We start from the raw sequence: 13,369 nt of genomic DNA on the forward strand, positions 1-13,369 counted from the left end.
GTTCTCTCAGCTTACTTCAATGTATAAGATGACCCTCAATTTTAGTCTAAAGATTTTAGGCAAAAGTATAGTCTTATACACGGAAAATATGGTACCTATTTCTCCCACCCCCATTCCAGTCATACAAACAATGTCATCAGGCTTCATCAGGAATGAGTAGTTGCCCTCATAGTTCCGTGGTGGCCTTGCCAACTATGGTTCATCCACTGAAACTGATTACCTCCGAGTTCCTCCACTTTCACCTCAAATCTCTCTGCCTGGAGAATTTACTGTGAACTTTATCCTCTCTCAAGCTAGGAAACTCTCAACCTTGTTGTATTCCTAAAATGGAAAATATTCTCTGACTTTGCACAGTCCACAGGTTGCTCTTATAATTTCTCCTACACTTTTTCAAATGAGATTTATCTCATTCCACCCTAAAGGGTGTACATTGCAGCCATTGTGGTGCACCAACCTCATGGCTCAGAAAACTCAAAATTGCTTTCTTACCTGACCTTGAAGAGTTTCCTCAGGGCCTTTGAAACATGCACCCATCTCCTAAACCACGACCCCTGCAGTGGTCCTTACAACTAGTACTCCATTACTTGACATTACCTACCTTTGAATTACTGGCTATAGCACATAAGAAATTTCTGTCACACTTTTCCTTGTCACTATTACATCTGCTCGATGGGCCAGTTAACTTGCTGCGCTTCAGGCTGACCCTCCGTGTCTCCAGTTCTACCCCATAAGGTCACCCTTTCCTTCCTACTTAAAGTCATCTCTGATTTCCACATCAACCAGCCTGTCATTCTCCCAACCATTTTCCCATCACCATCCACAGAATTGGAACATGCCCTCCACATGCTGGATGTGAGATGCTCACTTGCCTTTTATGTGTCCTGCAATTCAGACTTCCGCAAGTCTCAGCAACTCTTTGTTGGTTACCAGTGCCCTAAAAAGAGCTACCTGGTTTCTTCACAGAACTCTTTCACATTGGACTAATCATACCATTACTGTGGCTTATGATTTAGCCTATAGACCTCTTCCAAGCCCTATTAAGTCACGCTTCACCAGAGCCGTCTCATCTGCAGAGCAAATACATAGTCCAGGCCATCCACATTCATGTCACACTATAGGCTTGATGTCAGAACCAAGAAGGACGCCGACTTTGGGCAGGCTATACTGATTCTCCCGTGACAGCCCACCATCCAGTAAGCCAGCTTGCTAATAACCCATTTGTACTCATTCACAGAGTCCATGAAGGAGAAAGAGAGGTTACCTACCTGTCCTTTGAGTGGTCCTTTTAGTGGTCATCTGTGAATTCACACATCCCACCTGTCGTTCCCTCTGTCTATGTCTTATATGTCGCTGGACTCCTTTTTAGGAACTAAAGGACTACTAGAGCATGCGCACCAGGAGGATTGTCTTAGTGAAAGTGTGACTGAAAGCTCTATAAAGTTTTGAGGATGTCTGCACAGGTGCAGATTTAACCCATTTGTGTAAATTCACAGTGACCACTTGAAAAACCAGTTACAGAGAGTTACCTCTCTTTCTCCAATATCAGCTGAAGGATAAATTGTTTGTATCTGTTTATGTTGATTATTACACCTTTGCATGAATGTCATTGTTCCAAGTATGAATAATACCAACAAAATTGGCCAACTAAGATGAAACAGTTTTTACTCTATTTCAGAAGTGTTACTGCAGAAACATTGGATGCAAGATTGTATTTAGAGACCCTGAAACAGCCATTCTCAACATTTTTGGCCACAACCATAAACACAATAAGAAAGAAATGTAGGCAGAATCAGAATTGTATATGTCACATAACGAACCTTATAAAGTGGTGTGTGAAGAACTGAATAATAATAATAATAATAATAATAATAATAATAATAATAATAATAATAATAATAATAATAATAATAATAATAATAATAATAATAATAATAATAATAATAATAATTTATTGTCATTGTAAGTATATACACAATATACCCATACAACGAAATTCACAGACACCCAGAGACCAGACACATGCACACACATAAAATTCCCCAAACACTCCCCACCCACTAAAAGTCCCCCACTAAAAATGCAAACATCTACACCGCAGGCCAAGTAACACAGTCCAACTAATTATTCACTACTGGTGGTCTTTAAGCTCATTATTAATTGCAATTATAGCTCTGGGATAAAAACTATTTAGAAAACGTGTGGTCCGAGTCTTAATTGTTCTATATCTTCTGCCAGACGGTAACAGTTCAAAAAAGTTATAAGCAGGATTGGAAGAGTCTCTCAGGATGCTGTGTGACTTCCTCAGACAGCGGGATGTGAAGATGTCATCCAGGGTTGGTAGCTGGAGCCCGATGATATTCTGGGCAATTTTAATGGTTCTCTGTAGAGCTTTTTTGTCCGCTACAGAGCTACTCCCAAACCATGCCAGAATGCCATAGGTTAGGACACTCTCAATGGTGCTACGATAGTATGACAGAAGTAAATGTTGAGATAAATTTAACTTCCTAAGCATTCTCAGGAAATACAGCCTCTTCTGTGCCTTCTTCATTAGCATGTTGGCATTTATAGTCCATGAGAGGTCCTCTGAGATATAAGTACCCAGAAATTTAAAACTACCAACTCTCTCCACTTCCTCACCGTTTATGTACAGTGGTAAATGTACATTTCTCTTCCTTCTAAAATCAATTATGAGTTCTTTAGTTTTTTTTGACGTTAAGTGTAAGATGATTTTCTTTACACCAAAGTATCAACCTTTGTACTTCCTTTCTATAAGCAGACTCATTGTTCTTATTTATGAGCCCCACCACTGTCGTATCATCCGCAAATTTAATAATTGCATTGGTGTTATACAGTGGGGTGCAATCATGTGTGTACAGGGAATAGAGGAAGGGACTTAGCACACAGCCCTGGGGAGCTCCTGTACTTAGTACCAGGGTTGAAGAATGGTGAGATCCCATCCTTACTGACTGTGACCTATCTATCAGAAAATCCTTTATCCACATGCAGATCTCCTGAGGTAATCCCAGGTTGATCATTTTAAAAAACAACCTATTTGGTAGAATGATATTAAAAGCAGAGCTATAATCCACAAGCAACAGCCTCGCGTAAGTTCCTTGTTGTTCTAAGTGGCTCAATACAGTATGGAGTACAATGGACACAGCATCATCAGTAGATCTATTTCTTCTGTATGCAAATTGCCATGGGTCCAAAGAAGGTGGAAGACTAGCCTTAATGTAATCCAGCACCAATCTCTCAAAACATTTCATAATAACAGATGTTAAAGCTACTGGTCTATAATCATTGAGAGATACCACAGCTGACTGCTTGGGGACTGGCACTATAATAGATGTCTTCAGGCAAGTGGGGACAGAACACTGCAACAAGGATAGATTGAAAATATCCGTAAAAACTCCAGCTAATTCTGCAGCACAGCTCCTAACAACTCGTCCCATGATTCCATCTGGTCCAGCTGCCTTTCGAACGTTAATATTCTGGAAAGCGCGTCTCACATCTGAAATCTGCAGTACTAGTGGTTGTCTGTCGATGGTAGATTCTAGTGATGTATTATAGACAGTAGGTGCTGGAATAATGGTTGTTCCTGTTTCCACCTCAAAATGGCTGAAAAATTGATTTAACTGCTCAGCCAAAAAATCACTGCTGCTACACAGAGTGTTTTTGTTACTCTGCCCCGTGATTTGTCGTAGGCCATGCCATACTCGACGAGTGTCAGAACTCTCAAGATGTTGCTCAATTCTCTGGCTGTACATAGCTTTGGCATCCCTAATGCCCCTTTTCAGTTTAGCTCTGGCCTCTTTATACTGTAGTACATCACCAGAATAAAAAGCAGCATTTCTGGCTTTTAATAAAAGGTGCACTTCTCTATTTAGCCAAGGCTTGTTATTAGAAAACACTCGTACTTGTCTGGTGGTGGTAACAACGTCGATGCAGTTTTTGATGTAAAACAGTACTGTCGAGGCATAAGTATCAACATTGTCCTCCTCAAACAGTGCCCAATCAGTGCTCCTAAAGCAATCTTGAAGTTGCTCAGATGCACCCACTGGCCACACTCGGATTTCTCTAATTGATGGTCTGATTCTTTTAACAAGAGGTCTGTATGATGGAATCAAAAACAGAGATATATGATCTGACTGTCCCAAGCTAGGTAGTGGCTTCGTCTTATATCCATGCATGATGTTACTATATACCTGATCCAAGGTATTTTTCCTTCTAGTGGGACAGTCCACATAGTGAGAAAAGTTAGGAAGGACGGTCTTTAAATTGGCTTGATTGTAATTACCTGCTACCACCAGCACTCCATCTGGGTAGGCCTGCTGCTGTTTGCTGATAGCAGTTAACAAACAACTCAAAGCTGTGGTTGTGTTAGCATCAGGAGGTATATATTGCTGTTATTATAACAACCATAAACTCACGAGGCAGGTAAAAGGGGCGGCATTTCACTGCCAAATACTCCAAATCAGGAGAACAGTGAATGTCCATTATTTTAACATCTGTGCTCCAGTTATTGTTTGTGTAAACACAAACCCCTCCACCTCTGCTCTTCCCAGATTCAATAGACCTGTCTGCTTGATGTACTCTGCGCCCTTGTAGTTCAATTACCTCCCTTGGGATGGAAGAGTCAAGCCATGTCTCTGTAAAGATCATAACGCAACAGTCTCGAATATTTTCTGTAGGGAGATAGTAAGTTCCAACTCCTCAGTCTTGTTGGGTAGAGATCTAACATTTGAGACAAAAAGACTTGGCAGTGCAGACTTGTGAGGATTTTTGCCTAACCTCACATGTAGACTGGCCCTGCAACCTCTTTTCTGTTTCCAGTCTGTCCTCCTTCAGATGTTTCAGGGACCCCGAGGAGATCATATGGTCCCCATTGAAAATGGCTGCTCAAAGAATTAAATCATCACAAAAACACATAATGATCTAAATTTTTCAAAGAAATGTCATTCTTCTGTCCTTTTCATGATGTTTCTTTACTCTTACTAGCTTTATTCCACCACAAATGCACACTGGGGTAAATCACTTGCAGAAAATAGATGCTAGTTCCCTCTATATAATAAGTGATCTTTATTTTTTCATTGTTATTTGTTATATGTGTATCCCACCTCATCTCCATTGAGTGTATGGTGTATATGTGGCTCTTCTCCCCACCTTTGATCCTCACAATAAGCTGAGGCAAATCACTAGGTCCACAACTAGATGAGACACTTAATGTTCTTCTGAGTCTTTGTCCAACACTCTAAACACTTTACCGTTTCTGAGGATTATACTCAGCATCATTTAGATATATGGCATTACTTCAGATTATACTGAAAACAAGTTTTGCCAGTTATGACAATCTTACATGGTTGAAGTCAGTGAGACTTACCTATATGTACAATGTAATCCTGTATCGTGTGAGGATTGAAAAATCACATTTTGAATTTCTCTATATTTTGCTATTTGTAATATTTTCCAATTATTTAGGTTATAACTACAGGGGAAGATGAGGTATTTGGTGAAAAGGGGGACCAAGGTCCTCCAGGATTCTCAGGACCAAAGGGTGAACCAGGTGAAAAAGGTAAATGTTGTTATTCTTTTCCTTCAATTAGTTGAGTATTTAACTTCTTTTAATGGATTTCTTGATAAGATAGTAAACTGTGGGGCATTTACTGATGTGAGGTTTGATTTTTTTTCTTAAGATGTAGAAATGATTGTAAAGAAAATAGTTAACCTTTTGTTTTTGAAAATAACTATGTTTACCTCATCAACAGTTTCCTGAGATGCAGGTTAACTATAGAGCAAGCTTCAATTTAATTCCTTTAATACCCAGCTTGCTGGGGGGGCAATGTGTAGCCTGTATAATTTAAAAAATTGTAAACCGCCCGGAGAGTGCTTGTAGCGCTATGGGGCGGTATATAAGTCCAATAAATAAATAAATAAATAAATATTCTTTCATTTTCTGATGATTCTTTTTTTAGGTTTTCCAGGTATACAAGGGCTACCAGGTCCTCCAGGTGAGTATGTTTATGAGTTTAGTTGATTGATTAATTTATTGATCTTAAGCTGTGCCTTTTAATAAGGGGGTAAGAAAAACATGAGAATAAAGGGGGGAAATGCTGTAAATTTGTGATAGTTTATAGTCAATGAAGGAATCCATCATCCTAAAATCAACAGTCCTGTAAACTGTATTCTGGCTTCCTGCTCAAATCCAAAATCTTTGATAAATATTATTTATTTCATTAAAAGCTATTATTGAACAATGAAATAATCATACATTCTATGTTTTCGTTTACCAAGAGGATTTCTTAAAAAGAACTGTTCTTAATTTCCCATTTCCCATCCCACCTTTCTGTTTATATTATTTTTGCAATCTGCTTAATGATCATGTACATTTTGCACAATGTTCCCCGTTTTTCCATATCATTAAAATAAAAGCAACACTGATTTAATGGATTTTTATGTTTGTAAAAGTAGAAGAATATGTGAGGTATGTTTTTTTCACAGATACTGCATGGTAATATAAATACAGTGATATCAGCGATATGTTCCACTTCTTCACTGTCATAACAACTTTCCATCTGAGAATTTGTCATAAAAACAAATTGATGATTACCTCAAATCAGTTCACTTAGAGGTTGCCCTTACATAGCAATCTATATCAGTATGGTAGATCACCATAGAGTTTCACTAGATTACTACATTTCTGTAAGATATTCTCTTTAGCACATTGCCGTGATGTGATACTAGATCCATATGGAGAGTCACTTCATATTGATACAGTGGGTAGACAGTGTATCTCTCCAGAGCTGAACTCAGGACTGCAGGTAGCAATTTTGGCACCTGGGACAAGCAGCATGGTGCTACTCACTCCACTGTGGCATGGGCCCAAACATACATGAAGAAGGAAGTGAACATGTTGCCAACCCCAAAAAAGAAATAATGTTTATGATCTTGAAGCCCACTTTCTTTACATTAGTTACCATACAGTTTCAGCTACAACTGCCATAATCTGTCACCACTAACTATGCTGGTTAGAACTCTTGAGAGTTTTATGCTAAAAATATCTGGATGGTTACAACCACCCCTGCTCTACACAAGCGGTTCGCCATTTGAACCATATTCCATATGACTAGACAAGCAAGAAGGCACCATGAAACTGAGATTTTCTGTGAAGTACGCATAAGTACCTGATAAATAAGCCAACATACTGTTACTTAAATTCATGATTGATTCATTGTTCACTTAGGGCAAGGATTGGCAACAAATGGAATGTGGGTCACATTCCAAAAATATCCAAATGTAGCTCCCCAGCTCCCCCATATAATCTGAATTTTAATTTTAAAAAATTGTCAGAGAAGTCCCCTTGTGCCATCTAGGAGCTGAGGAGAGGAATTCTGCCATGTTCTGAGGCACTCCTAGCATTTTTATGGGTCCCAAGACTCCCTAAATTGTTTTTTCAAATATTTGACAGCTAGAGGGAACAATGGGGTTCCTGAAAAATATCATTTTCATAAGAAAATATTTGTCTGAACATGGGAACATGTGCATGTTAGTCGATGAATCCTGAGATTGGAAGCTTGATTTCCGTAGTGCATTTTGCAAGAAGAACCAGGTGCACAGTTCCAGCACACCTTGGAAATGGTAAACCACTTTTTGAGTAGTCTATAACTGGAGAGGGTCTCTCTTAAGGAAGAATCAACTTAACTTCATGTGATTATTCTTATTATGGGAGGGAGTACAGCCCTGCAGGGTTGAAGATGGCACATGCGGCTCCCAGAATACTAGAGGTTGCCCACCCCTTGTTTGGATGAAAGTACGGATTGGGCTATATCTGGGGTCACCAAACTTTTCAGTATGAGGGCTACATCATACATTTTACACATTTTCAAGGGCCGAAGGAGGGAAGGGGGACCCAAGCAAAGATGGGGAATCACTTGGGTCCCCCTTCCCTCCTCTTCCTATGTCCAGGCCAAATAAAAAGGCAAGGCGGCCCAGATAATATAATAAAAATAAATAAGATGTGGCCAGTGGGCCATAGTTTGGAGACCCCTGGGCTATATCATCACCATCATTATCATCATCAAACATTGTTTTGTTGTTGTTGTTGTTGTTGTTGTTGTTGTTGTTGTTGTTGTTGTTACTGACGTATATTTCACCATGTTATTCTAATCAAGGGCAACCCAGTCCAGGGATAATGGGAGCACCTGGTTTTCCTGGAGAGAGAGGAGAAAAGGGTAACCAGGGTCCACCTGGACTTTCTCTTCCTGGGCCAAAAGGAAGAGATGGATTTCCAGGCCCTCAAGGTTTACCGGGGCCTCCAGGCCCACCTGGAAAAACAGGCGAGTCAATATGCAGCCTAAAGAATACAGTTTTCAATGTAAAGAGTTATGGGCAGAGTAAATTGAAGATAAACTTTCATTTTAAATATGGGTTAAATGAGTGTATGTGAAAAATTGTTGTTAAGATATCCTGACAAGTTGACAAGCCTAAACGAGTAAGACAATGATGTTTTACTATAAATGTTTCTGTCACATACAGCACTGATGGTACCTGTCTGTCATGGGTTTGGAGGGAAAGTTCCATCCTATGGGAGTAGAAGGCGGGACATCAGGGGGGAGGAGCTGTACTGTATATATATTTGGAGCTTGTGTGGAGAGTGAGGAGTTGGAGTCTGTGTGTCAGACTGAGTACAACTGTGTGTCAGTTAGTACATACCTGATAGGTTCAGGTTTCTTTCTAGGTAGCCAGAACTGATAGGTTCAGGGTCTGTGCGTTACCTTAAAGGGTTCAGTGGGAACCAAGCTGTTGTATGTGTGTGATTGGGGTTATGCCACGTTACATTATCCTATTTACCTGATTCTTTTATTTACCCTGTTTGTTGTTTCAATAAACCTTGTTCTTTTATTTATTAAAATCCATTCCTGGTCTGTGTGACTCCTTACAGGGAATGGTTGGTGGCAGCATAACTACATGGTGGCATACTCCAGTAGGTCTGGGGTTGCCACAGTTTCTATAAACTGTCCAGACAAAAGCATTTACTGCACAATCTTTAAATAATAAATAGCTGTAGATTTCTCTTATGAATTGTGGGTGTGGAATTATTTAGCTTGGGGAAACAACTTTTTCCTGGTTGACAGTTGGGATCCAGCAAATTCCATACCAAGGAGAAAGGCTTCACAACCTGGAGACCAAGCCCAAGAAGTATGCATAATAGACACAGACAGATACAAACATTCAGTAGTATTTATGGCACTTACCAATGACATATTTTTAATGTAGATTTGTGAACAGGAGGCCCTACGTTCCTTTATTACTTTTATAACTTGCACCGTGCATATAGGCGAATCCATACAACAGATTTACTTTCTAGACCCTACTATGCAAATGCATAATTGACACATAAGATAGAATGTAAACAGTAGTCATTGCTTTTGCCTTTTTCCAGTGTTCAAACTATGAACTGTGATTTCAGAAATGTATATATTTACACACACACACATACACGCACACACACACACACACACCAGGCACCCTCTTTGAATTCTATGGTTTTACATATCAAGATATAGTAAAAATGATCTGGTCCTTAGCAGGTCTGAAAATTAGGTAAATACAACCTTAGATGAAGAATGACATATTACACTATGTCAATGATTTAACAAAAATAAAGCTAAAATGGAAAAGCCATGTGTGAAAAACTACGTACAACCTTACTGCTTACATAGTAATTAAGAGGCCAAGTAGCAGCCAGGTGCTGCTAACCAAATATCCTTGAGTAATTGATCATCAGCAAGTGTGACCACCTCTGTTAAAAGCCAAAGTTTTAGTACTTTGCTAGTCTGGAACATTCGGGTATGTTTTACACAATGCCAAGAAGGAAACACATCAGCAATTATTGTAGAGAAGCTGCTGCCTATCAGTCTGGGAAGGGTTAAAAGGCAATTTCCAAACCATTTAAAATCCACCATTCTACAGTGAGAATGATGATTCAAAAGTGGAAAACATTCAAGAGAGTTGCCAGTCTTCCCAAGAGTCTTCCAAGCAAATTCACCCCAATGTCAGACCGTGCAATGCTCAGAGAATTTTTTTAAAAAAGTTACATCTCAGACTCAGCAGGCCTCAGTTAGCATGTTAAATGTTAAAGTTCATGACAGTACAACTAGAAAAAACCTGAACAAGAATGATTGGTTCGGAAAGGTTGCCAGGAGAAAGCCTCTTCTCTCTTAAAAGAACATGGCAGCATGGTTTAGGTTTGCAAAGTTGCATCTGGACAAACCACAAGACTTCTGAAACAATGTCCTTTGGAAAGAGGAGACCAAAGTGAATACTATATTTTGGGCATACTGTACAATGGCATGTTTGGCAAAAACCAAACCACAGCAGATCAGCACAAACACCTCATACCAACTGTCAAGCACGGTGGTGGTGGGGTGATGATTTGGGATTATTTTGCAGCCACAGGACCTGGCAACTTGCAGTCATTGAGTCAACCATGAACTTTTCTGTATACAAAAGTATTCTAGAGTCAAATATGAGGCCCTCTGTCCAACAGCTGAACCTTGTCCAAAATTGGGTCACGCAACAGGACAATGACCCCAAGCACACCAGCAAATGTGCAACAGAATGTCAGGGGGAGGATAGAATCAAGGTGTTGAAATGGCCCAGGCAAAGTGCAGTCCTCAACTCAATTGAAATGCTGTAGCAGGACATTAAGAGAGCTGTGCATGAACTAGTGCCCACAAACCTCAATGAACTGAACTACAAACAAGATTGGGCCAGAATTCCTCTGCAACCATGTGAGAGACTGATAAAGTCATATAGAAAATGATTACTTTGTTGCTGCTTTGTTGTAATCTTTTTCTTTTGTTCTGTTTTGAATTGCAGATGGAATCTGGGATTGTCTGCCTGGTCTGCCTGGTGATCCCGGCCCTCCAGGTCCTCCTGGCCAGCATGGCTTCTCAGGAGAAACGGGACAGAAAGGTGATGTTGACTTTATCTTCTGTCTACTATTCTTTAGTTCCTCAACAGATACAGAATTAGGAAGTTCTGCAATCAAACAGAAAAATGAATTTCTGATGAAATATATTATTCTCTTTTCTGTACAAGAGGCATGACAAAACTCTTCCTCTTCTAGTCCAAAAGGCAAGGTTCAACAGCTTCAGTTAACTCTCCTCTCTTTAAAGGAGCCATCCTTCCACCATTCCAGAACAGCATGGCCTAAGCATTCTTACAGACCTGTACAGCTCAAATCTTAAATCTGACCCAGCATGTAGAAGATGGTTTTGAAGTACATAAAAAAACTGGAGCAGCATTTGTCGACCTTACAGTGGCATATGAATACTGTCCACCATCAATTGCTGCTCAAAAAGCTCTACATCTTCACTAAAGTTCATAGACTAACAGAAATGGTCACTCTTCTACTTTAAAAATTTCAAGGGAAGCATAGTGGCTGGAGAAATCAATGAATAACTAACTTCCCACAGGCACCATTACTTTTTAACATTTACACAAACGATCAGTCAATCTACTTTTATTACGTTCTCCTTTTTTTATAATTTCTTCAAATTTAGTTATATCTCTACCTACTCCTACTTTTCCCCCCATTTATTAGTCCATTTTTCTAATTGAATTATATTTAACCATGAAATTCTTCCTTTGCTTAGTACCACTCTAATTCATTCTCATGTACGTTCCTCAGCTAGTCTCTTATTTTTAAAATTTTTTGTTCTAAGAATATACTTAAGATTTTCTGGAAATCTTTCCAATTCAGTCACTTGGCTTAATGGAGAAGTCAATGGACTCAATATTTTTCTATATTACTGGAACATATTACTTAAAAGGGGATTTTTAATACTTATAATACTACCTTTAATATTTTCCTTAAAAATTAGTTTTCCAGGCCTTGTTTGAATATTATGCAACTCAAATTTATATCAAATAATCTCTTTACCATTAACCAAAATTTCAGGCACATGTTTCAATTGACTTGAAACGTGTGCACACAGCCTACAAAAACGTCAGTAATTCCTTTTCTTGTATTCTCAAACGCTTTCATGGCTGGGATCTGATGGTTGTTATAGGTTTTCCAAGCTGTTTGGCTGCGTTCTGGAGGTTTTTTTTCCTAACGTTTCACCAGTCTCTGTGGCCGGCATCTTCAGAGGACAAGAGTTAGAACTTTCTTCGTAGTGGTCTCTGTGAATGCACACAAATGGGTTATCCTGTGCCTGCGCAGGAACGTCCGGAAGATTCTAGAGCTTAAGAAAAAAGAGTCAATTAGCTCCCCACCCCCGTGGGGTATATAAGCCCCGGTTCCTCCATTTTCTTTCAGTTCCTCTTTATCCGCCATTCCTGTAGGACGTAGGAAGAGCAGAGCTATCAACCGTTAAGTACTTAGCTAGCCAGCTATCCTTTTTTCTTGTTTTATTATTTACTTTATCTTACTTTAATGGTTATTCAACAGAACTTGCTGATTTTGAGTTTATTCTTGGGTTCTGTCGCGTTCCCCCCCCCCCCCCGATCAACGATCCCCTTTTTCTTTTGTTTATGGCCTCTCAGGGCTTCAAGCAGTGTGTCGTCTGCTCCCAAAAAATTCCTTTATCAGACGGACATGATAAATGCTTGTTTTGTCTTGGTGAATCACATCAAGATCAGTCTTGTTCTGCTTGCAAAGATTTTTCAAAGCAAGCAATTAAGCTGAGGCGCCAAAGACTTTGAGCTTTCCTTTACGAAAAGACTCTGTCTCCAAACATGGAAAGCGCCTCCCTCACAGCACTGTCCCTGCCGCGTGCTGAGGCTTCTAAACAGGACTCTTCGGCAGACCAGCCACTCCTTACCATCTCTGTGCCGGTTAAGGCTAAGGATGCTTCCAAACCGCCAAAAGCCAAACCGCCTTCTCGCCCTGCGAAAAAGAAGGCCACCAATAAGGCTAAGAGAGCGAAGAAACTGGCCAAGTTGCCTGTTCTGCCTCCTCCCACTCCTTCGATATTGCTTGAGGAGTCTTCGAGGGAAGCAATTGGACTCTCTGATGCAGAGGAGCACATTCCTTTAGCCCAGACGGCTCAGGAAGATACAGTGGGGTCTTGACTTCCGAACGGCCTGAGTTGCGTACTTTTTGAATTGCGTACTTCTCCGTCCGCAAAAATCCATTTTGACTTGCGAATGGAGAATTGACATACGAACCAAAAAGTGGGGGGGAAAGGGGCCGGAGAGGCGGGGAAAGCGGGAAATTCAAACTGCTGTCGTTCGTCGACAGCAAAAGCCGAGAGAACCAGGCGCTCGCACCGAGCGCTGGCTATAGAGAGACCATGGGCCGCTCCTCCTACCGGGCAGGCTACAGTACTGCCGAGTGCTGCGCTTGCCGCTGCCGCCGCTCCTG

General features: G+C 40.2%; 1 protein-coding gene across 2 annotated transcripts in view; it reads left to right on the top strand.

Annotated features, from left to right (window-relative positions):
* Positions 1 to 13,369, top strand: part of COL4A1 (collagen type IV alpha 1 chain) — a 389,221-nt gene that overhangs the window by 180,871 nt on the left and 194,981 nt on the right. For both annotated transcript variants that reach the window (XM_072992788.2, XM_072992838.2), the window contains exons 19-22: positions 5,479 to 5,572; positions 5,973 to 6,008; positions 8,169 to 8,333; positions 10,879 to 10,974. In XM_072992788.2, the coding sequence (XP_072848889.1) occupies positions 5,479 to 5,572; positions 5,973 to 6,008; positions 8,169 to 8,333; positions 10,879 to 10,974 (391 nt within the window). The remainder of the gene's footprint in view (positions 1 to 5,478; positions 5,573 to 5,972; positions 6,009 to 8,168; positions 8,334 to 10,878; positions 10,975 to 13,369) is intronic.

Source organism: Pogona vitticeps, chromosome 1 (genome assembly GCF_051106095.1).
Source record: "Pogona vitticeps strain Pit_001003342236 chromosome 1, PviZW2.1, whole genome shotgun sequence".
Classification (NCBI taxonomy): domain Eukaryota; kingdom Metazoa; phylum Chordata; class Lepidosauria; order Squamata; family Agamidae; genus Pogona; species Pogona vitticeps.